Source organism: Mirounga leonina, unplaced genomic scaffold (assembly GCF_011800145.1).
Source record: "Mirounga leonina isolate KUSES-001 unplaced genomic scaffold, KU_Mleo_1.0 Mir_165, whole genome shotgun sequence".
Classification (NCBI taxonomy): Eukaryota; Metazoa; Chordata; class Mammalia; order Carnivora; family Phocidae; genus Mirounga; species Mirounga leonina.
Genome location: NW_023270415.1, coordinates 54,615,149 through 54,641,215, shown reverse-complemented (window position 1 = coordinate 54,641,215; position 26,067 = coordinate 54,615,149). Strand labels below are relative to the sequence as shown.

The 26,067-nt window shown below is 39.2% G+C and overlaps 1 protein-coding gene across 1 annotated transcript; it reads left to right on the top strand.

The window, feature by feature from the left end:
* Positions 1-19,909: 19,909 nt before the first annotated feature.
* Positions 19,910-25,612, top strand: KCNV1 (potassium voltage-gated channel modifier subfamily V member 1). Its single transcript, XM_035011779.1, has 3 exons — positions 19,910-20,381; positions 21,295-21,824; positions 25,101-25,612. Exons 1-3 carry the CDS (start codon positions 19,915-19,917, stop codon positions 25,610-25,612), a joined length of 1,509 nt encoding a protein of 502 aa, XP_034867670.1. The 5' UTR covers positions 19,910-19,914.
* Positions 25,613-26,067: the final 455 nt, after the last annotated feature.

The window sequence follows — 26,067 nt, the reverse complement described above, 5'->3', positions numbered from 1 at the left end:
GACCAGATGAGGAAAAATAAAACAGCCATTTGTAAAAGTAAGTTTCAATGTCATTATCCTATCGTCTTTTTGAGATATAATTCACATAACTTACAATTCACCCAGTTAAAGTATACACTTCAGTGGTTTTTAGTATACTCACAGAGTTGTGTAACCATCACCTCAATAATTTTAGGACATTTTACATCCCAAAAGAAGCCCCGAACTCATTAAAAGTCACTCCCCATTTCTCCCAACCCCTTCCCATCCTTAAGCAACTAGTTTATTTCCTGTCTCTAACCTCTATATATTTGCCTATTCTGGACATTTTATGCAAATAGAATCATATAATACATGACCTTTTATGAAGGACTTATTTCACTTAATATGTTTTCAAGTTTCATCCATGTGATAGCATGTGTCGATATTCCATTTCTTAGTCTTACTGAATAATTCCATTGTCTGGATAGCTGAGTCTTAGGGTAACTTCTATGTTCAACCTTTTGAGGAACTGCCAGCCTGTTTCCAAAGCAGCTTCATCATTTTATATTCTCACCAGCAGGTATAAGAGCTCCAATTTCTCTTTCCATGGTCCCCCCGGTAAAGGAGGTTTAGCTTGTTGCTCTAGTGGAGCTACCAGCATCCTCCTAATTATTTAACACCAACATCTCCATTTTTTTTTTCAGCATACCCTTAGGCTTGAATTTACCCATACTCTGTTGCAAATAAAGCCCGTTCCTTTTTGGTGCACTTTCAAGCTCTCTTATGGACTGCCTCTCTGAGCCACTGCTCTGGACCTGGGGAGCAGGGTCAGTGGCCTGCTTCTGTCAGAGGGACACCCCTACTTTAGGAACAGGGCACTGGGCAGGGTAGTAGCCTGTTCTTCCAGGCTTGTATCTCCCAGCATGGACCGTCCACTCATGATGAGCTGTAGCAAGGGTGGCCCCGCCCTGCAGCAACTGGGTAAGTGGGAACTGGGTGGAGGAAGGGAGCTTCTGAACTCATGGTCACACCTGCTTGGAATCTGGCTCTTGCAACACGGAGCTGAGAATGATGAGAAACACTAGAGCCCTGCCCTTCCTGGAGGGATACCATAAGTCCTTCACTAGGAGCTAGAGGCAGAAGGAACCACTGTCTCCTTGGCCACAACTGCCCAGAGTGGAGTCTCCATCGCATCCAGCTGGGGTGCGGCAGGGAGGCTCAAGGGCCCTAGATTCTCACTAAGCTTACAGAGACTTAGTAGATTTTCTCAAATATGTATTTCTCCTTTTTCTTTATGCACTCAGGACAATTTCCAGAGACCTTAAATTGTTGGGTTTTTAAAATAATCTCAACAGTTATGGTTGTTTCCTTGGAAGCAATTCATAGAGCTTCTCACATTATCATTCTGGATGTGGAACTTGCTTTCAATTTTATTATATGTCAATAATTATAGCCATATGGGTGATTTTTAAATTATATATTCATATTGAATGATTGGTTTTTTCTCTGTAAACTCACAATTAAATTTAAGAAGCATTTTTTATGTGAGTTACATTAACCTGACCAAGTTTCCCATTTTTGACTGACTATAATTTTTGAAAATATTTAATACTCTTACACGCCAATGTGTGGTATATTCAAAACTGAACTTTGAAGAGAAGTCACACTTACTCCTATACCATATTTAATTATAATTTTTAAAGGAAGACCAGAAGTTCAAATAACAGTTAATTTATTCAAGTGAAACAAACCTTGTCTTTTATCACTGAAAGATGAGGTATAGAAGAGCTGTTTCGAATTTCCTTCCATGTCAAAGTGCTGTCAACACTATTCTGTAGTCTTCTAGGTCCTTTCAACTACAAAATCCAAATTAGCAGCAATTTAACACAACATTAATAGCTTACTAATTAATGCACATCCTCCTGGGCATATCGTCTAGTCTATTCAGATAAATCTCAGTTCTAAAAAACATACAGGGCCTATTTACCAAATTATCTTATCATATGGAATTCCTGTCATAAAACAATACCATGTGAGGCTGGCCCACTTACAAAATTCCTTTTTTCTGTTTCCTTGGAGTAGCACTGAAACTATCCCCGAAAGCTAATCATAGCTAAAATTGAGCATTAGGTTAAATTTTTTCTTGAAGCTCTCCCAATTAACCTTGCCGCATTTCCTTCTCAACTCCTGACATACTTTTCTCTAAAGATAGTGTCATCATATAGGCTTATCTTCACTGGAAAATGTCTCCACATTCCAAAATGATGCCCCCCACCGCTAACTTCTGTCTCTAGATATCCCAGTTACAACAGGCTGATGCACTAAGTCACACTAAGGTGTAAGTGGACAACAATAGTTCAGTGTTTTATTGTTCTTGGGGTTATCATCACTTACATGCAGACACATTTTTATATGCAAGGTACTAATGCAAAACACTGATGCTAGGAATTCAAAGATGAATGAAACAGGAATCTAAGACTTCAGTGAACTGATGAACTAGTGAGAGAGACAAATTTGTTAATAACAATATCTAACATCTATTAAGCCTCCGCTGTGTACCAGATAATATGCTAAGGATTTTATTGACATTATCTTTCCTAAACCTCACAGTAACTTGTGCAGGTAGACATTACTATTATTCCCATTTTATTTATGAGAAAATTGACTGTCAAAGAGCAAGGGAGCATATCCAATAAGAAGCCAAGCCAGGATTTGAATCCACAGAACCTATATTTATCTCCAAAGCCAGAGTTACTAACCCTCATACTACAAACAAAACAAAACAAAAAAACCTGATCTAAAAAGAAACAACTACTATGTTGCAAGCACTATATTAAGTGCTTTATGTCTTTTTTTTTTAAGATTTTATTTATTTATTCATGAGAGACAGAGAGAGAGAGAGAGAGAGGCAGAGGCAGAGGGAGAAGCAGGTTCCCCACTGAACAGGGAGCCTGATGTGGGAATCGATCCCAGGACCCCGGGATCATGACCTGAGCTGAAGGTAGACGCTTAACCATCTGAGCCACCCAGGTGCCCATGCTTTATGTCTTATCACAGACACTATTCATTGCAACCCTATTAGGTAAGCACCACTGAGTTTTAAAATGAATATACAAAGATTTTGTTTAGTGTGCCCAAAGACACACAACTTGTAAGTAGGGAAATTAGGATTTGAACTCAAGTTGAGACAAAACAATTGTAGGCTATATCAATAATGTGACAAATTTAAAGAAAATATTTAAGGATAATATAAATACATATATACAATATCTATAAATGTCATTCATTTATTCAAAAAGCAAATACTGTGGGCTTATTAAAAGCTGATCTCAAGGGTAGGGGCAGAGAAGAAGATAGCAAACTGGAAACACTCCTCTTTAAAATGGATTTTGGTCTCCTATTGAAAAGAACAAATGGATAAATAGGCAACAGCTCCAGTGGGATAAACCCAGAGGGCCATGTACCAGTAAAGGAGGAGTATCTAGCCTAGATTCAGCAGAGGAAAGACCTAGGCTGAAAACTAAGATACGTGAGAATCAGGCAGATGGAAATGGAAGCAGGAAGCACACTTCGACATAGAGTGTGAAGGCCTAGATCTAGAGAGAACAGGACTCCTTCTCAGAAGTAGGGCTAATTTAGGATGGCTACAGAAAAAGTGTGAGGGATGAAATGAAAGAGAACTCTGGATCTTAAAACACTCTGTGAGCCGTGATAAGGAACTGAGAAAGCGTCCTGAGAGGAACCAAGAGCCCTTGAAGGTTTTAAGCAGGAGAATGACATAAGCAAATGTACCGTTTAGAAAGACCACTCTGGCTGCTAGGTGGGGAATCCACTGGAAACTGTCAGAGTGAAACTTCAGGCAGGCATTCATCATAATTGACTGAAAATAATACTACAGGCACAGTTAATCTTCAGTAACATAAAAAGTTAGTGTAGTTTGAGAAAATAACCCAAGAAAAGGGAAAATTAATTTACAACACAGTCAAGGTTGAAATATGCACTTAGAAAAAGAATAATAGCTAATAAACTGCTTAGTGTAATAAAGATGCAGTTTCTAATAGTTTCTACTTGATTTTCTACCTATACATTTATTTGAGATTTGTGATAAGATATAATGCTCATAAGGGAAAGCAGCTTGGTATCTTTTGCATTTGATTATACTCCCCATTTTCCCACAATGACTTAAAATTGTTTAAGCAGATAAAAAATAAGACAAAAGAAAAATAAACTTCAGAAAAATAAACTAGATCTATGTGAGAGACAGCCTACTTAGGTTAGGCTGTGTTCATAATTTGGTTCCAATATTTCCTAGTTATGTGACTTTGGACAATTATTTATCCTCTTTGTACCTCAGTTTCTTCATCTGTAAAATAAGGGTAAGTAATAACTATACCTATGTCATAGGGTTATTGTGAGAATGAAATGGGATAGCCCACATAAAGTACTTTTATATGATAACTAGCTAATAGTAGGCACTATAGGAAGCACGTGATCAATATTAATTGTAACGTTTTTAAAATATACGTGTGTGTGAATAAATCCTCTATATATCAATATCAATTAGCAACACAAATCAATTGAAAATAATTATTCTTCTCTCTGAGAAAGAAGAGAACTTTATAGTGGAGATCCTCCTAGAGAGAATGCCATGTAATGGAATAGATACCATCCTCAACAACGTATTTACAGCAAGTTCCAACATAAGCTGTTTTAAGACTCTTTCTTATAAGGTCCATCAACACGGACCTGCGAACATATACCAAAATATAACTCAGTTTAAAAAAAGACTCTACACTAGACCAATTTAGCATGATCCCAATGGGTATCTTGATAATGGTCTGACCAAATCAATGAATAAAATGTAGGCTATCTAGAATAACAGACTAGATATTTTTCAGGCAAAAGTCCAAAAGTATTTTTCTCAGCATTTCTTAGCGTTAACGGTTTTCAAGAGCATTGAACTGAGCATACACTGTTGTAATCATTGAGCAATCTTATGTTTAAAGGGTCCTGGAGATTATCTAAACCAGGAGAAAACAAGCATTGCTAGAAGGAACATATCTTTGCAATGTTCTAAAAGAGAGCAATAAGCAAGTCTGCAAACCAGTCTGTCTATAAAACAGCAATGTCCTCAGCTCTGACTCCAGAAATTGCAAGTTTGTGTGTATAAACAAATATTTCCAAATCTGAGTTTTTGAGAACTGCTACATTGCACAGTAGCATATTAAAGTTTCTGGTAAATCACTGTCAGCCTAATCTGAATGTATTAGTGTCAGTTATGTGACAGGACCTGTATTAGGGCCTGAGAATACAGTCGTGAACAGGACAGACAAGACCACTACCCTCCTGAAGTTTCTATGGCTGTGTTGGAGAAAGAAAAGAAGGTATTAGGGATTAAAAATACTCTATTCTTCTCCATCTTCTAACTAATGTTAAATAAATAGGACACCGGCAGCAAAAGATTAAAATGTCCAGTCTATGTGGTTACAAATGAGCGGTTGGAGAGGTCAGAAACCTTGAAGGCCATGGAAAGGAATTTAAACTTCATTATATGTGTGATGAAAAGGAAAGGCTTTTATCTTTTTTTTTTTTTAAGATTTTATTTATTTGTCAAAGAGACCAGAGAGAGCACAAGCAGGGGGAGTGGCAGGCAGAGGGAAAAGCAGGCTCCCTGCTGAGCAAGGAGCCTGACGTGGGACTTGATCCCAGGATCCTGGGATCATGACTTGAGCTGAAGGCAGATGCTTAACCAACTGAGCCACCCAGGCATCCTGGGGAAGACTTTTAATTAGGGAACCAGCACTATGTGATTTGAATTTTTATTGCCATGATGCAATCTATGGGAATTCAGTAGAAATCAAGAGTGGAAGGAAGAACCATTGAATGGATACCCAGGGTTGATAGCTTAGACTAGAATATCAGCAAGGAAGTGGAGGATTTGGGAAACATTTTGGAGAGAAAACAAAGCTCTTTAATTTTTTAATGCAAACACATTTGGTAAAGAGCATTTTTTTTTTTTGCAAAATACCTATTAACAACCCAAAAGGGTTCCAGAAGTAATGTTAATAGGAATGGCTCATCCAAAACTACATCCATTCACATCCTTGACCATCAAAAACAAGTAAGAAGGACTGTCCTTGCAAATACACTCCACAGACTCATCAGTAATAAAAGGCCTATTTCTAAAATTAGAAGTTAGGTGGCCCTGATTTAACTTCAAACCCCATTACATTAAAAATATGGGAAGGTTGGGTGAGGTAAGGATACCCAGACACCTAAGATCTGTGGTGAGCTAAAGCAGAACTATCAGAAGGGAAAGCAAGAAGAAAAGAACAAATATTGTTCAGGGTGCACTGAGGCACAGTTTCAAGCAATAAGTAAGATCCAGTGGATGCTTCGATGGAACATGCGGTTGAGCATGCCAGGTGTGCAGTAATCAGAAGCCAACTGACTCTTTTTGTGTCTAAGAATTCATTTTAAAGGAAAACAGATTCTGTAATAGTGACTGAAATCAGAAGGAAAATGACTACCTTTTGTGTGTATAATGTGCACCCGGGAACAGTAACTATTGAGAATTTACGACTTCATTTTTTTTTTTGGTCAAACAGACAAATAGCAGTCAGTAAATATGAGTAATACCTTTGTGTTTTAAGCCCAGGAAAGAAAAAAAAAATAATAAAATCTTCATGATTTTAAAAAGCACTTAATCCTCAAATTTTCCAGTGCCCATAAACACATAAACCTTTGCCACCGAAGAAAGGTTGAATGTCCCAATTGACAGACTCATAGTTCTGCTTTTTTGTCTTTACCTGTCTTAGGGAAAATGCTCCCCTCTGTTTCACAGACAGATACTTACTTAGATGAACTCTCTGCAAATGCTGTTTCTTAGTCACCTAATCATGTCATCCCATTTAAGATTCCACCTTCTAACCACATCAGCTGCCCATTTAGTTTGGTTGTGGTCCTCTAGTGAATACACAAAACCTTTGCCAGTAATGATTGCTCCCGTCAGTCCATTTTTAAAGACTTTTTCTGATTCAACTATCTAAGCTGTGCCTCATTGCAGATTTCTGGACAAATGTCAGAGAACAAAATGCACTGAGTTTCCAGTTCTGCCTCACCAATGAAAAATTTTAACTGTATGTTCTAATCCCAGACTACACTAAAACCAACCACTCAAAATGGTTATCAGTATCTTTGAGCCACAAAATGCACCTCCATTCAATTTTTCCTAAATCACTATTAAAGTGAAAGCAAATGAACGCCAACAGTCACCAAAATTGTAAATAATTAAAATTAAATATATATACATATATATATAAAACTCAAAACAATGTTGCTATGTCTTAAAACCTTCAAAAATAAGTCAATCTCTGACAATGATTATTTTATTTTCAATTTGACACTTTATAAAAGATAGAGAAGATACACAACATATTGGTTATTGTTATGGATTTTTTAACTTGTGTGCTCACGCATCATTGTCATCTTCCTAAATTAAAACATCTCCAAAACTTCCACTGACTGTGAATCACTCCAAATTAATTCACAACTCAAGAAATATCTGTCATGCAAGTTCTTTAATGTTCTCTATGAAAAAAAATCAACTCAGATGTGTTGCTCTCATCAGGCATAACATGCCCATTAATGAAAGTATTTGGAAGAAAAAAATATGGCAAAATTAAATAAATGGAAACTATAAGATAGTATAGAGAAGGTCTACATTTGCAAATATATCACATTCCAGTGAATGACATTCAATCTGAATATGTTAATTTTATGCATCATTGACTTAAAGAATTATAATTATATAAGTTATAGAGAATTCTGATGCCCAAATTCAATGTTTGGCCAAAGACCTCTAAGAATTTTGAAGGATTATTATATATATAATATGTATTTTATTAAACAAAGATCAAGGTTTGGAATATTCTGAGTGAACAGTATCAAATATTTAATTATTTTTGGTCCATTTCGCTATTTCTACATGCAAACGGTTTTCTCACAGGTGATGGAGTCAATTAATAAACTGGGTTATTAAAGGGAAAAGCAGAATGGTGTATAAATATAAGGAAGTGAATAGAAAGGCACTGCAAAGACATTCTGGAAACAGCAACTCTTGTTTGCAACTTTGGAAATAAAGTGATTATCTGGAAGCCAGCAAGGAAATCATTTGGGGTATTCTGTCTTTGAGAAGGCTAACCAAAGGTATTAAAGAAAGCAATTTCAGCTTTTTTTATGGATTCTTCTGGAAACCTTGCCCATTCAGTTGTGGAGCGTACATGACAGGCTGGGTTTGTGCTGTGTGCCAACATGTGTCCATAAGGACCTGCACCATCTTTACAGTTATGACAAGAACGCAATACTATTTTGCTGTACATTTTAAATAAATGCATATAGACTTATATATTTAGTTCTTCTGTTTAACGTGCCATCCCTATGCAACGGTATTATAAAAAATAATCACAAATTCAAACATATGTACATATTTCATATAATGATAATAGTATTGTTTGTATTTCTGGTCCACGACATTTTGTGCAGTCAGCTCAAGGCATCCATCTGGAGGATCATGGGAAGACTTAGATAATTTGTGTTTTGTCTCTTAGTGGAGACCATGGCTAGGCTGTGAAGCCTCCTTCCCGAAGTTCTGAGAAATTTGTATCTACGGCAGTGTTTCTCATGAGAGCCTTACTAGCATTTCTGGAGTAGCAATTCTTTATTGCCCATACATTAAAGGATACTTAGCATGTCTGGCTCCTAGGTAGTAATTGTCAATAATATTCTCCAACCATGGTGATAGGTAAAAACAACACCCCCTCTCCCACCACCATGACCACATTTCCAAACGTCTCTTTAAGGAGGAAGTACTAACGCTGAGAACCAATCACTTAAACATGAGGGGGGAAACATGAATAATTATAAAGAAAAAAGGTGTGGAGAGGGGCACCTGGGTGGCTCAGTCAGTTAAGTGTCTGCCTTCAGCTCAGGTCATGATCCCGGGACCCTGGGATCCAGCCCTGCATCAGGGTCCCTGCATCAGGCTTCTCCCTCTCCTTCTGCCTGCCGCTCCCCTGCTTGTGATCTCTCTCTCTCTCTCTGTAAAATAAATAAATAAAATCTTTAAAAAGAAAAAAAAACAGAGAGGGAAATTTAGAAACCTCAACTGGATCAGCTTTAGGGTTCCTGTATCCCCCATAAACACAAATCCATATCGATGACAAACCCCTACAGGTCCAGCAAAGGCATTTAGAAGCTTCCAGGAGGTGTGAGAAAGCCTAGGAACATATGCATTAACACTTTATCATTCATTTTGAAATTGAGAAGCTGCAAGCTCTAGGAGGTGCTCCAAACCCAACCGCTTCTAACCTGGGGCAGATGTGATTCTGTGGAAGAAATAGTAGAAGATTATAGAGACACCAGAAGTGGCTCCATGCACCCCTGAGGAGAGAGAGAGAGGAAGGCTGGAGGGGACTGGTTAACCATTTATAAACTGAGGTAAAGGAAAGAGATAAAGGAGGAGGAACTTAGAGACCAGAAGCAAATGGCCCAAAAATAGCCTTTTGCAGTTCACACTCATGTATAACCCAGCAGTCAGTCCCGGGAAGCCCTCCTCTTAGCCAATGATGATCCAATAGTTTTCACTTAAACTACATAGGAGAATCTCATCATCCTGGGCCATACCTTGCTCCTCGAGAGTGAGGCATAAAGGAGGCCAAAATTCTGAGACTGGGCACTTTTACCCAAAAAGACTATTACCTTAAAAAATTGTGAATTACTACATTATATTAAGTTTACTTGATTAAACTAAAAAGTAGTTGGCTCCATAATTGGAGCCAAAATTAATTACATTTTCTCTGCATATCTGAAAATACCTAAACTTTCATATGATCACATTTCTGTGTGTGCATGTGTGTGTGTATAAATTTTATGTTTAGGGTATGTGTGTGTTTGTCCTATACAGTATATATTAGGTACAGGAAATTTTTTGATGAAATCTTGCAAAACAAAATATAAAAGTCCTATACTTCTTCATAGAACTCTCAAACATGTAAACATAAGTTCTGTGTTTAAGTTGTCAAAATACATATATTCCTTATAACAAAAGTTTCCAAAACGTGAAATATCCCTGAGATTTTCTGAGACCTTTTAGGAGGTCTTGATCTAAAACATTATTTTCACAATACCGGAGCTATTTGTATTTTCCACTGCATGCACATTTGCAAGAATAGTATAAAAGCAATGGTGGGTAAAACTGCTTTTGTTTTTAGCACACCTCAAAGCAGTGACACCAGTGTACTAGCGGTCTTTGTATTCTTCTGGGATGAAAAAAAAAGCCAGTTTAACAATATCCTTGAGGAATAATAATGAAAGTTAGTGCTTTTGCTCAAATATTAATTGTATTAAATCTTATCATGGGTACATGCCTTCTTAATGTTTTATTTTTCCAAATGAGAAGTACACTGAAGCTCTCTATAGCATACTTCAGTACCATGGTTGTCTCAAGGAAAAGAACTCATGTAATTATTCTGAATTATAAGCTGAACTAGCCACTTTTTCCCACAGATCACCATTTTTACTTGAAAACATGACGCAGGACAAACTATTCAGATGTTTTTGAATAATTTCTTAAAAATGAATGAATGGATCCTGTTACTGTCAAGGAAAGTTCACAGTATTCGTTGCTGAAAACAAAATTTGAGCCTCCAAGTGAAAATGAGAATTTTGGAAAACTTATTTCTACCACCATGAGTTTGATAGCATCCCAATACTTAAAAAATTTTCTCAGTTGGTTAAGTGTCCGACTCTTGATTATGGCTCAGGTCATGATCTCAGGGTTGTGAGATGGACCACTCCCCCACGACTCGCCCACCCCCACGACTCCCCCCCTCCACCACCCCCATGCTGGGTGTGGAACCTGCTTAAGATGGTCTCTCTCCCTCTCCTTCTGCCCCTCCCCCACCCTGCCCCCCCAAAATAACCACAAAACAAAAAACACTTTTCTGATGAAATTGGTGGCAATATTAACAGAAGGATTTTTTATGTTATTTAATTAAATGTGTCACTCTTTGGAGAAACCAACGTTTTCCAGAAGAATAATGCATGACATAACAAAATCGTGCAAGGATTTTAGAAAAAATTCCAAGGGCAAGATAGGCCAGTGGATTTTAACATAACTGAATATGAAAGCTCACAAATACAGTTTCAGATTCTACTTTGGAACTAACCTGTCAAATTCTAGTATAGTACAGAAGCATATACATTATATGCAAAAGCTGTCAAAATGTCCCTCTTTTTTCCAATTTCCTACCTGTTTGACACTGGATTTTCTTTATAAACCTCAAAAGAAATAACAAATGGCAACAGTTTGAATGCAGAAGCAGATACGAAAATAAGGCTATCTTTTATTAAGCCAGCTATCAAGGAGATAGAAAAAATTGTAAAACGATGTCATTATTCTCACTAATGATATTGTTTAAGAAAATATTATTATTTAAAAAATTATTTATTTTGTTAACAAGTATGCTTATTACTGTTATTTTTAAATGATTTAATAAATACTTTTAAATTTTTTAAAAAGATTTTATTTATTTATCTGTCAGAGAGAGAGAGAGAGAGAGCACAAGCAGGGGGAGTGGGAGAGGGAGAAGCAGGCTCCCCACTGAGCAGGGACCCCGATGCGGGACTCGATCCCAGGACCCTGGGATCATGACCTAAGCCGAAGGCAGACGTTTAACCAACTGAGCCACCCAGGTGTCCCTTTGCTTTAACTTTTAATATGATAAATATCAATAGATACAACCCACTTCAGCAAAAGTTTGGGATCTTCAATAATTTAAAGACTGCAGAGGGGTCTGGAGACAACTGTCTTGAGGCATGGGTCAGCCACCTTCTATCATAACCATATTTGAAAACCTGCAACCTTAAAAACAAATATTTTAATCACATCCCTATCCAGTACTTATTACATAAGAAAGTGATCTCCACTAATTCACTGGAGAGAGGCCCACTCACTTTGTGGCTCTTATTGCCCGAGGGACAGATTCTCATTCAAATAGGAGTTGAATTTAAATCACCATTTCTCCAGTGAACATGACTCCAACTGCAGGCAAGGTTTGCCCGTGTGCATATCATGAAAGAGGCTACATGCTCTTCTATCACCATCTTATTCCTACCTGTTCAAATACATCCAAACTTGCTTTTTATTTTACAATTAGCCATTCGATAAATATTCTACAAAAACCTTTATTGCCAGTTGGTAATACTATCAATAGAATAAAAGGGAAGTAAGGCAAAAATTAACTGCATATGGAGTCTTTTTGAAATTTTTGCTGAAAAATACTTTCCTATTTATTGAGCAATATTAAACGAGAAAACAGTTCTATATTTTGGCTTACTTATTTTTTAAAAAATCAAATTGAAATACCTGTTCTACACACACATATAAACACATACTCATCCATAAAACTACTTGCTATTCTCAAAACTTCCAAATAGTCACTAATTACCTGTTCTTGATTTTTCATCAGCTTCTGCTCCCAAAAGTAAATCATACATGACCTAGAGTCAGTGTAAATTTTGAACCCATTACTAAGTTGATATTTCATAAATTCATTTTAAAACCCCTATATTTTTTATTTCTCTTCTTTCACTAATTATTTAATTGGGATTTATTTTCATTTCAAATAACATAAGCGGTATGGAACAGGGTATTTCTCGCTGCTGCCATGAAAATGAAACATTCGCGGTTGCTAAAATGGATAAATTTGACCTTATAGAAATTAAAAAAAAAAAAAAAACGGGGCCAGTACAAATTTGCTATGCTTTGACTTCCCTCTGGATTCCCATTTGGTTTAGTTTTCTGGGAAATCTGTTTGTGGGAGAACGGGGAGGCTGGGTCTGTAACTGAACTGTCGATCAGATGCGATGGTGAAAAGGAGAAGCCATATGGCTCACTGCTATTTTTCATGTTGAAAAAATGACAAATTTTTATATTCAGTTCCCACCAATTTAATTACACTGTATAGAGAAAATATACTCTGCAACACATGCACTGATCCAAGGCTCTTTTTTCAAATTAACCAAATTAATGTGTACTGACTGAAAACCTGTATTTCTACTCTTTTGAACCAGCGATACAAGTGTAAGCTCAACATACAGTTAAGTGTAAAAAGCAATAATTTTGAGCTCAAACAGAACTAGGTTTTTCCTATTTATGTACAATAATTTAATATATAGAATATTTATTTAAAGTAATGTTCTACGTATTCAAACTGAGATTAGAATAATAGGTATTTTATACAGGTTTACAATCCAGGTAACAAAACCAATTTGGCACAGAGTTCAGCATATATGTCCTAAAACATTACTTCATATTTTCTTTAATTAGACCATGTCTAAAATGCAGGAGGATGCTATTTAAAGGAACAACACTACGTAACTAAGAGCCATTTTGTAAAGAAAAATTGCTTTTCTCCTTCCTTATCTCTACTATTTTCCTTATATTGCTTCTGATTTTTCACTACTTTCCTTGCCTTGTAGTAACAATGTGACCCACTGACATAGTATCAATGTAAACCTTACTATATTGTTAGTTTTTTATGGATGTGTTTGTTGTGTATCTATTCATACATATGGTATAAATTATGTACATGATATATAATACATATTCCATCTGTATATACAATACCCACTACCAGCTCTTGCAAAAGTACATTTTATAAATATTTACTGGTTGAAAAACTTTTCAATTTTGAGTTGATTCCAGAAAAAGCAAGGAAATGCAACATAAAAAACCTTATAACACATATGAAATGTAAAGATTACCTCTCTTCTAATTACAGAATGGAATTCAAGTTTACTGAGTTCCTTAATAGTGGAAGAAAGCACTAAATAGAATAAGGACAAATTTAAATGCAATTTAACTTTTAATATTAATAAATTACATACACTCGATGAAAAGCATTTTTAATGGTTCTGTATGATCAATCTCTATCAACATAAGGGAATTTCATAGAGTTGGGTAAAAAGGTTTTAATTGGAATTTTCATATTCAATATTAGGTTCACTTAACAGCTTATAGGACCTAATGAGCAGAGCACTTGCCCTGTGTTTGCTCCACCGCTTCTAAATCTTGTTTATAAAAATTTAATTTCAGTGTAATTACAGGAGTTAATCCAGTGAACAATAAGTGCCTTGCTCTACACAGTTTCTTAGTAACTCAGGAAAAATTCATCTATGTCTGTGGCATATCATAGTGGCTTGGTGAGAATCATTCAATGGCCAAACCAATCAACTATCTTCTTTACAATGATTAGAAGTAAGACCCAATTTATTAAAATGAAAATCACGTGCAATATGTTGGTCATGCACTATAAAATATATAATCATCTCAATTACTTTAAGCACAGAATAGAAATTTTCCATATAAAATTATTTTTAAAGAGGAGAATTTCTAACAGTGATTTCTTATCATTGCATCATTTTCATGTTAATGTCCTTTCAAAGGCTTTGCGTCAAACAAAAGTGTTCAAGTCTGTTTCTACTATCAATATGACACTTGAGAAAATTTTTAAGTACTGTGATCCTGGGTTCCTATCTGCAAAATAATAATGATAATGTTACTCTCCTCATAGGGTTATACGAATTTATAAATGAAATGAGTAGGTTTTTAACATGGTGATAGGTGACATCCTATGTGATAAGATCACATAGTAAGTGCTCAGTAAGGGGGATCAGAAAAACACTTCTAAAATACAATAGTAATAATAATAGTGACAACAGAAATAATGACACTGCGCTAAACATGTCCATGGATTATCTCATTTAATTTTAAAACAATAGTGTAAGGTAAGTACTCTTGTTACCCCTATTTTACAGATGAGGAAAAGGAGATACAGAGGGCTTAAGAAACTTAATGTCACACAGTTAATAAAAGAGCAGAAATTGACTAAGTAAATGTAGCAGCTATTATTATCGTATTATTATCCTCATCATCACCATCATCAACCCATTTGGTGATCTCTGCAGCAGACTAGGCTATAAAAATGAGTTCTTGGGTACTTCCAAAGATAATTGCCTCCTTTTGGAAGGAATCCAGAACAAACCCACATTAAGCTAAATTCTGCATTAGAGTGGGCTGTTATACAGTTGGGAGGATTTATTCCAAGCACCTAGAAGACTCATGGAAGATGAATAGATAGAATTTGTCAGATTTTCCTTTACCTTTAAACATAACCCAATGCAATGAAGAGGACAATGTCATTTTGTCCACACACAAAGACATTTTTAAACATTACAATGAACTCATCTAGTTGTCAGTACCTGGGAAATTAAGTATTGAGTCAAAGATAGGCATGCACACCTCATATAAAATATGGTCTGCATTGCTAATGAGTGATAAAAATTAACGGGATTTTAGTGTAAAGTTATGAGTCTACGCTAAAGCAATTGAAAATGAAAATGTAGAGTTTACTCAAGTTTAATTCTATAAAGCTCTTTATCAAAAGTATTCACTTGTTATATTTCCCCTACCTATTTAATTATGAAAAACAAATGTAAAGATGTAGTATTTTGGATATAAATTAATAATGAATGTACATTTTTCTAAACTTTTTTTCAATGACTTATGATCATATATGTATAATCATTTTAAAACATTCTTATAAAAGATGGGATTTAATGATTTCACAGAACATCATAATACATTATTTAAGTACATTACAGAAAAGCAAATACAATATTAATATAAATACATTCTCATTACTTTTTCAAAAACCTAGATGAATGTTCCAGGGTTTTAATAAGAATTCCTAATATGCTTCAAATGACTTTTAACTTTTATTTTCTTAAGTGTTATCAATAATCAATTTTATTTATTTATTTATTTATTTTGTAATCTCTACCCCCAACATGGGGCTTGAACTCACCACCCTGAGATCAAGAGCCACATGCTCTTCCAACTGAGCCAGCCAGGGCCCCTATTGTTATCAATACTCAGACATTTAAAGTATGCTGTGTTTTTTTCTTTTAATCCAATTTTTAGAAATGACTGTTAAGAATGCATGTTGTCCATTAATAAATTTAGAAAAATTCACAAAAATTGGAAGAATTAAAAATACTAGTTGTACCTGGAGATTTAATGTTCAGATCGATGTTTGGAAGACTTGTTAAGTAAAGCCAAACACTAGGAGAGCATTTCCTAACAAGACTACTAATGGAAAATCACCTGAATATAACAACTGATGACTAGAGAGAATATACCAAAGCCATTTGAATGCTGAGTTTTCACGTCTCAGTACTGAGCTGCCTCCTACATGACAATCACATTCCTCCCATGCTTTGTAGGAATGAAATCGAAAGCAAGACCTCACCACCCCCAAGTACTTATCAGCAATTCTCCTTTCACTTCCTGATGTATGTTAGGGTATCCCTCAGGTCAAAATCAGGGACCAAGAAGGATATCCTTTGAATGGACTTATTTCCGCTCTTGTCGTTTCCTTTTCATTGGGCTCTCTGACTCAAACCTGGGTGCTCAATAGAGGAGGAGAAACAATAGATTAAAGGGAACAGGACAGGGAAGAAGGCAGAAATTTTTATTACCCAAGAGACTCTATATTTTAAAATGGGTCATTTGTGTGTATATACTCCCAGTTAACTAGTCATCATTTCTCTAGTTATGATTATTTTATTTAGTGGAAATTGTTTCAATCACAAATGAAACCCAGTTGAAAATTTTAGGCTCTTAGCAGTTGAGATAAAATCTGGAGTCAGAAAGACCGCCGTTTTGATCCCTTCATATAGTCCTTCACATATTCACTATAAAACTGGAAAAGTTCCTTAGTGCCTGTGAGCCTCTGAGCTAAGATCTGTAACTAAGGAAGACAATACTTCATGGGATTGTGAGAATTCAGATGCTTAGCTTGGGCTTTACCCTTAGAAGGTGGTTATTGTTATAATTCCTTCCACTGGATGCCATGAACTACAACTGAAGTCTAGGGTCGTGGTGGCAGGGCAGGAGACCTACAAGCCTCAGTCACCATTTGTTAACCAACCTCTGGTTACCTGTCCAAGATCTCCCTTCTCATTGAAATCTGTCATTTTCCTCCGAAAGCTTTCTTCCTTCCTCACCACAATCTGTAAAGCTAGGGTAGACCTTTAACGTTCATCATTTGATGAAAGTTATTTACACGAAGGTATGAATAAGGCTTAGCAGAACCGTGGACTTTTGCCTTTTTCAATGCCCAAATAATCTATAACAGAGATGTTAGGGGAGTTTTTCTTCCTGTGTAAGAGAAGCTCTGCTACCTTAAATAAATTAACACAGAACCTAAATGTAATGATGAAGTATTTCTTATTTTTAACTCCTCCATATTTTCTGTATGGAAGAGTTCTTTACAGAGGCAAAAGTTAACCAAATGGATAGCTGTCAAAAGAACCATAACCTATAATACTGTATTGTTGGTTTTTTGGTTTTTTTTTTTTTATTTTTCGCTAAAGTTGCTCTTTATTCTCACAGGAAAAACTTCAGTTCCACAAGGACAAGGATCTTGTCTGTTTTTCTTCGTGGATCTATCTGAAGCACTTAGAATAGTGGTCTGGTGCATAGTGGATGCTCAGTAAACATTTGTTGAAAGATCAGGAAAAATACATCATTAAACTCCTGCCCTCCTTTAGAAATTTGCAAAAATAAATAAAAAAGTAAATAAAAGCAAACACACTTTGATTTATTTGAAAGTCACATAAAAAAGGAGATGTCCCAAGCATCGTGTTTATAAGTGCTGCCTCTGGTAATCAGTCCTGCGTTTGAATTTGGACTGTACGACCCTAAGTAAATCACTTAATTTCTCTGTTTTGCCTTAATTTCCTCCGTCTGTAAAATGGGTATGCTGCTACCTCATAGTATTGTTATTATGACTAAATAAGGTACTGAATGAGTAAAAAGACTACAAAATTTCCTGACAAAAAGTAAGCCCCCAATGAACGTTGGGCGTTTTTATTGACACATGAAATGTTGATGCGGAAGGCACTGAGGCCCATGAAGTAAATGACAGCTGGAGGTCCCACAGCCATTCGGCAAAGCCAGAACCAAACAGCCACGTTTCAAGTCAATTTATGAAAAAGTTTTTCCCACTGTACTAAGCTCCCTGCTCATCTCTTTATATACACTTTCTAAAACTACTTACAAGGAAAAAAAGATGTGTGCTTCACACTCTCTTGCAAAGACTTTTGGAAAAATGCAGGATTCCCAGATGCTTGCTGGAAATACTGAGAAAACCTTGAACCATGCCACATAAAGCAGTAACTGCAACTACCCTAATCCTGAGTTTAGCAGACTTATGGAAAATTTTGTTCTTGAGCGTTTGCGAGCACACAGCTCGGGGAAACGGGAATCCAAACAGCAATCCTTGAGGTGTCTGCAGGATGAATATAATATTCAGAGTCACGGAGTGCTTCTCTTCCTCCTCCGGTCTCACCTCCCTCGGCTCGCAGCATTCCCCACAGCTGGTGCTCGAAACCGCGAATGGCTCGCTAGCTCGGGCGGGGGCGGCCGAGGGGCCGGAGCCGGAGGCGGTGGAGATGATGCGAGGCTAGGCGTCAAGCGCCAGCGCCGAGCTCAGCCTCGAACACAGTCTTCCTCCTGGACCCGTCAAGTCAGACCTCACGTGTACGCCAGGAGGATCTAACCAAGGCAACCAGATCAGCCGCGGCCTCCGAGCGCCGCGCAGATGTGCCCGGAGCGGAAGGTGAGTCACCCTGCCCTCCTCCCCACCCCCGCCCCGTGTCCAACAGGTTGGCTGGGGCGCTACTCCAAGGGGCCCGGTGGGCACACCTCTAGTCTCACCTGCGCACGGCGCTCGGCTGCTCCCTTTACCGAGTCGTCGTTACTATTTAAACTCCTGCCCCAGCCCACGCCCGTTCTATTCCTTGTCTTTTTGCCTTCCCTTCTCCTAAAATGAGAGCTCCGCTGTATGCCGGAGAACGAGCCTAGAACGCCTGCTTTCCGGGAAACTTGTACCGGCAGAAATGGCTAGACCGAAGGGCGCAAAGTGCCTCGATACGCGGCGGAAACTGGCAATGGTGACCCCTTGTTCTTAGTGACTCACTGGGACTTCAGTTAAAAGTCACCACCAATTATCCTTATTTCTCAACCAGGAGGTCAAAACCAGAGGGAGGGAGGAGGAAATAGAGCGTGAGTGACAATCAGACTTGAATGAGAATGAATGGGAGCAGATGATGCGGCCCCTCGCCCTGGGCACCCTCCGCCACGTGCTCACGCCCCCAGCGACCACTGCCGGGGAGGCCTCTGAAGCCGCCGCCGTTAAAGAAGACGGAGGAAGACAGAGCCTCAAGTTGGAAAGAACTCAGACCCGGCCACCACTGCCCCTGCTTTCTGAACTTTCCCTCTCGGTCTCCTGGGCTGGAGTGAGTCTTACCATCCCCCTTGCCTCGGTCCGTTCCCCTCAAGAGTCCTCTTGTCCTCCTCCCCCACTCTAGACCCCCCACCTCTCCCTCCCCGCCCTCTCCAGCCCTAGGTAGCGAAGCATTCAATCCGTACCCCTCCGGGGCTGGGAATCTCCAGCACGAACTCAGTAGGGGGGGCGTAAGTCCGGGAAGGGCCTCGGCGCCCAGCAGTGTCCCCCGGGGCTGTCCCCGCCTAGACAGCGTCGGAGCTTCCCACCCCCCTCCGGCGCGACCCCCGCCCCCCTCGCCTCAGCCTGGGCGCCCCGGCACTGGTGCGCTGTAATCGCGCGCTCGCCGCGCCCTAGCGGCCACTGGCGGAACGAGCACAGGGGGTGGAGAGTGGAGGGGTGCGCGGGCGGGAGGCACCCCCCCGCCTCGGGAGTCCGGGAAATCCCGGCCGCCACCAGGGGCCGTGCCACCACCCTCGCCGGACCGAGGCTTCCGGCGCGCCCCCCAACTTTGTGGCGCCCTCGCACAGCGGCGGCGGGGATGGAGCTGCCTCCCCGAGGGCGGGCGCCGCTGGACTCGCCGCTGGACAGCTGCTCCCTGACCTCGCTGGACTCCAGCGTCTTCTGCAGCGAGGGTGAAGGGGAGCCCCTGGCGCTCGGGGACTGCTTCACGGTCAACGTGGGCGGCAGCCGCTTCGTGCTCTCGCAGCAGGCGCTGTCCTGCTTCCCGCACACGCGCCTTGGCAAGCTGGCCGTGGTGGTGGCCTCGTGCCGCCGCCCCGGGGCCCTGGCCGCCGTGCCCAGCCCCCTGGAGTTCTGCGATGATGCCAACCCCGTGGACAACGAGTACTTCTTCGACCGCAGCTCGCAAGCATTCCGCTACGTCTTGCACTACTACCGCACCGGCCGCCTGCACGTCATGGAGCAGCTGTGCGCGCTCTCCTTCCTTCAGGAGATCCAGTACTGGGGCATCGACGAGCTCAGCATCGACTCCTGCTGCAGGGACAGGTACCCGAGAGGCGCGCGGGGGCTGGGCGGGGAGGCGGGCGCAGTGGAGAGAGGGCCGCAGAGGTAAGATAGGAGCTTCACACAAGCCTCGCTGAATCCGGGCCTCACAATACCTGAGGCCACTTCCGAGCTGTTAAGGTGGGGTGGCGGGGAGGTCTGGAAAGCGTCACAGCCAGCTTTGGATTGGAACTTTTTGGACCTCTTCCTTTTTTGAACGAATGTGTGCCAATTCGTTTTTAAGGCAAAGGAGGTCAGGCCTGAAATAAATATTTGAGTCAGAAAAGCCAAAATCCAAAAGATGCACGGATAGAGATGGAGGTTTCAGTAGGGAGCATTACCATTTATCAGGCCTAGAACACTAACTTTATTTTATTTTTATTTTTTATTCTTTTTTTGGCATTTTTTTACGTTCAATTAGCCAACATATAGTACATCATTCGTTTTTGAAGAACACTAAACTTGGATGGAGAACTGCTTTAAATACAGGAGATGGAAAATTGGTTCCTTGACTGTGAATGTTTGTGGGACTTTGATGATGACTATGTTATTATCTTGCTATTAGTACTGTTTCTTCATGAGGACCTTTCCATTGCACATACACAAAAGTTCCAAATGGCAAACTTCTGTTCTTGTTACAAGAAAAATGGGTAATAAAATGCATTAAAGTAGATTTGCTATGTATAAATCTTTTTGTATAAATTTCTGCCAAGAAAGGTTCATTTTAAAAATACTAATCCTAAACAGAAATTTTGAGTACTGTGGGCAGGAGACAGCCTGGGTTAAATATGAATGGACATCTTCTGCATTTTTACCAAAATAAAAAGCATGACCTCACTGCTAAGTTTAATTTTCTTTTGACGTCTGTATTTTTTTGTTCAAGTTAGACTAATCACCAAGTTGTTTTCTCTAAAAGATACTTCAGAAGAAAGGAGCTGAGTGAAACGTTAGACTTTAAGAAGGACACAGAAGACCAGGAGAGTCAACATGAGAGTGAACAGGACTTCTCCCAAGGACCTTGTCCCACTGTCCGTCAGAAGCTCTGGAACATCCTGGAGAAACCTGGATCTTCCACAGCTGCTCGAATCTTTGGGGTCATCTCCATCATCTTTGTGGTGGTGTCCATCGTCAACATGGCCCTGATGTCAGCTGAATTAAGCTGGCTGGACCTGCAGCTGCTGGAAATCCTGGAATATGTGTGTATTAGCTGGTTCACCGGGGAGTTTGTCCTGCGCTTCCTGTGTGTGCGGGACAGGTGCCGCTTCCTGAGAAAGGTGCCAAACATCATCGACCTCCTTGCCATCTTGCCCTTCTACATCACTCTTCTGGTGGAGAGCCTGAGTGGGAGCCAGACGACACAGGAGCTGGAAAATGTGGGGCGCATTGTGCAGGTTTTGAGGCTGCTCAGGGCTCTACGCATGCTAAAGCTGGGCAGACATTCCACAGGTATTCAAATTTCAGTGATGCTTTTTTAATTTGCCATTGTTTGTGAACATTAGTGCTTGACTATAGTCCAAGAGAAGTGCCGTGAATTGATACTCAGAATTACCAACTCCCATCCTTTACCCAACCAGGGTCTCCAAAAAGGGATTGGGAAGCAAAACCCTGAAGTTGCTATCACAGGTATAGAGACGATGCCTCTCACACTCCTTCTCTCCCTAAGACATGTGAAAAACAGTTTGACCCCTTGTTACCCTCAATTTATTTAACCCAGTGCTCAGAAGTTGTACAAAAATTAAAGACTCTGCCTCTAGAAGGTTCTAGATAAAATATGCATAAACAGCACATAAAATATGCATAAATTATTCATAATCTATAGGGACGTAAGCCAGTTTCTCTTCTGTGTCCAAGGAAGGGCTTACCACACACGTTCCTGGGCAAAAAAGATAGTCAGCCTTGCAGGGCTTTCTTTAGCCATGCAGAAACAGGGATGACCAGGCACTGGTGGCCATCCCATGATTTTTGAAGAAACAATGGAAATATTTGCTTTGTAGGAAAGTTGAAGACACTGATTAAATGCTTTATCTAGTATGAGAATTTTCTTGTCCCTAAACCGGGATGCATGAGAGATATAGTAACAGGAATTCCTTAAAATCTAATGAAAATCTAATGAACCCTCGCCCTAGAAGAATCTCCACACAACACTCAATTGTGCATGAAAGTTATAGTCAATGTCAGGGGAAGTCACACAAATCCATTAAAGATGATTCTTGTGTTCCTGAGGGCAGCAATTCTCAGTGGCTGGTCCTGTGGCTGTTGGATGTTCTGGAGTTACCTTATGTTAGATTTTGATGAAAAGCTCGTTAAAAGGCAAATTCTGAACCTAGTCTGTGAAAAGACAGATTTTAGTATTTGGGGGTGGATTGAGGAGCATGCATTTTAACAAGCTCACAAGGGATTTTGTGTGGACTATACTAAGATACAGTGGAGTAGAATGCCATGTTAATATGGTACATGGAAATGCAATACACAAGAATACAAATAATTTAGCTAGAAAGTCCTACTACCACCTTATTTCCCCAGATATGTGCCTAACTGGTCACCTAAAAGAAGTTGACGGTCATTGTCTCTCCCTATTAATATAGGGAGAAATTAACTTCAAATATGTTTTTTTTCCCCACATGTCTGAGGTAATTAGGACTTCTCCTAACATCATTTTGGTAGTGTATTTTCCTAGCTACTCTCACATAGCAGGGATTTGATAATGGGGTTTCCAACAACTTTTACAAGTACCACTCTTTGTTTTCTGACACCCATAATAGGATGCTTTCTTCTAGTATTTATAAACTCCTCACAAGATTCGATTTAAAAACACCCAGTAAAGACTACATTTTTTCCCAAAAGAAAAGAAAAAGAAAATAATGGTAATTTCCACCGTGTCACCTCTTCAAGGGTTTGTTTTTTTTTTTTAGTTCCAAAGCAGTACAAAGTATTAATGAAGCCTTAATTTATTGAAAGGATATGAACGCTTACATAAATATTTGACAATTTTATCTTAAGCATTACATTTTGCAATATATAGACATAGATGACATAGTTCCCCATGCATTAACTATAAATATAAGATGAGAGGTATTCTAGAATAACAGGAGGGCAATGGTGGGCCAGAGAGCCAAAGTTTAAGTCCTGGCTCTGCAGCTCTGTACTAGATATGCCACTTCTCTGTGCCTCAGTCTCCTCATCTGTAAAATGGCACAATAATTACATCAATTTCATATTGTTTTTTAAGGATTATCTGAGTTAATAGATGTAGCATGCAGAAATTTAGACCACTTTGTGTTTCTTTACAAAATTATTGAGAACATTTCATCTTGAAATGAAAAGTCTTCTAAATATTGTGCTTTTCTTCTATATGCTGTCAATATATTTCAGAAATACAATTCAATGCAGACACATCAAGGTCAGCTTTCTAAAAGCTATTCTAAAGACAATCTAAAAAGAATCTTCTTTTGAAGTTAAACATCAAAATTAATATTCCTTAATCTTTAAAAAATAGCTGGTAAATAATTTAAGAACATCTTGAAGTTTTAAGAACCAAATTTTAAAATAATGAGAGCACAAATGGCATTTTAATGAAATTTCAAATAGTCTCTAGTGAATAAAAATTAAAATGATTCTAGGAGGCATTGCTTTGACCTTCAGAGACAGCATCATTATGACTTCAGGCTGATATGACTTCGAAATGTGGATACACCTTCAGCAGTGTTTGTGAACTCAGGTGTCAGGGGAGATACCTTATTCAAAATTGTAGTCCCATTATGGACTCATCTGACTCTCCTTTGGGTTGAGTCTCTGGAGATGGGATTAGGCTCTCTTGGGTATGTCTCCCAGGGGTTCAGTGAATCCTCAGAAGAGCAGTAGGGAATGCACCAATGCCTCATAGTGAGTGAATTTCCCAGTAGCTTCAGTCCCCCATACCTTTCTGCAGTGAAGGAATAATCTGTATTCAGGTCTATCTCCTTAGAGGAAAGCAGAAATTCTGTGTACTCAAGGGAAATGTTTCCCTATAGCTTTGGTACTATGGGTGCGAATTTGAGTGGTTATCACGGGAGTTGAGGAATCCCTCCTGATAAACCTTTAAGAATGCCCCGTGAATGTACGTAGAATGTTCTCGTGTGTCAGTGCAGTCACTGATGCTTAACTCACTCCTGCTGCTTCACTTCATTTTCATGGTGGACATCCTTTACTGCTTCTGGCTTTCAGATAACAATGCCCTGACAGTGTTCCACTTCGTTAGGAGGGTGAGTAAAGCAGACACATAAAATGTTAGAAAAGTGTGCCAAAGTGACACATGGAAATGCAGGTCTGGCTAAGTGAGCCCTCCACTTGCCATGATGCACGGGTCTCCCATTTTATGGACTAAAGTATAATTCCTGTCATACATCCCCTGCCTGCCTTGTAGTCTCATCTGTCACCTTTTTTTTTTTTTTTTGTATAACTAGTGGGTGTTTAGTAAATATATAAGTGCATGAATGAATCTAACTAGATTTCTTTCTATCCTTTGCAATCTGGCCCCACCAACTAGACTATGAGCTCCCTGAAGAAAAAGATTATGATTTATCATCTCAGTATCCCCAGAACACTGCCCAGTGCTGGAGACATGTCACATGTGAAATGCACGTTTGTGGGCAGAGAGCCGGGCAGGAGACGGGAAGAGAGGGAAGTGGAAGGTGGCGAGGGACGAAGGGGTGCCAGTGACTGACGACAGTTGTTCTGTTCCAGGATTACGCTCACTCGGGATGACAATCACCCAGTGTTACGAAGAAGTCGGCCTACTGCTCCTATTTCTGTCTGTGGGAATTTCTATATTTTCCACGGTGGAATATTTTGCTGAGCAAAGCATTCCTGACACAACCTTCACAAGTGTCCCTTGTGCATGGTGGTGGGCCACGACATCCATGACTACTGTGGGCTACGGGGACATTAGACCTGACACCACCACAGGCAAAATCGTGGCCTTCATGTGTATATTATCAGGAATCCTTGTCTTGGCCTTGCCTATTGCTATTATTAATGACCGCTTCTCCGCTTGCTATTTCACCTTAAAGCTCAAGGAAGCAGCCGTTAGACAGCGGGAAGCTCTGAAGAAGCTCACCAAGAATATAGCCACTGATTCATATATCAGTGTTAACTTGAGGGATGTCTATGCCCGGAGTATCATGGAGATGCTTCGGTTAAAAGGCAGAGAAAGGGCAAGTACTAGGAGCAGTGGGGGAGATGATTTCTGGTTTTGAGTTCACTTTCAATTTATGTACAAAAGCTTGTGTACAACTAACTCAACTGATAAAGCCTTGAAATGGATGTCTGTATACTGTTGAAGAGTCTCTTTTGAGTACTACCCGTGTTAGTTTTTACTGATATATTGCTTGGTCTGCTAGAATAGTTCACATCCCCCAAACCAAGTGCACAGTGAGTCTCAAAACTAGTCATTTAACACAACCCAATACAAGTAGGCCAAATGTCTGAATTGTCAAATATAAAATAATAGTGCAATACATACAACAAAGTTTCAAGTTCTACGTATCACTAATTTTAGAAGTTCTTTGCACCACTAACCTAAGAGAATGGGAGTTAAACTGCATAGCCCAGAGCAAAGATAAGTGAATCTTTAGGAACATACTCAACAACTTCGCTATTTAAAGACATTCTCCAAGTAAAGAAATCACTCCTTTTTCCATCAGTTAAAGCT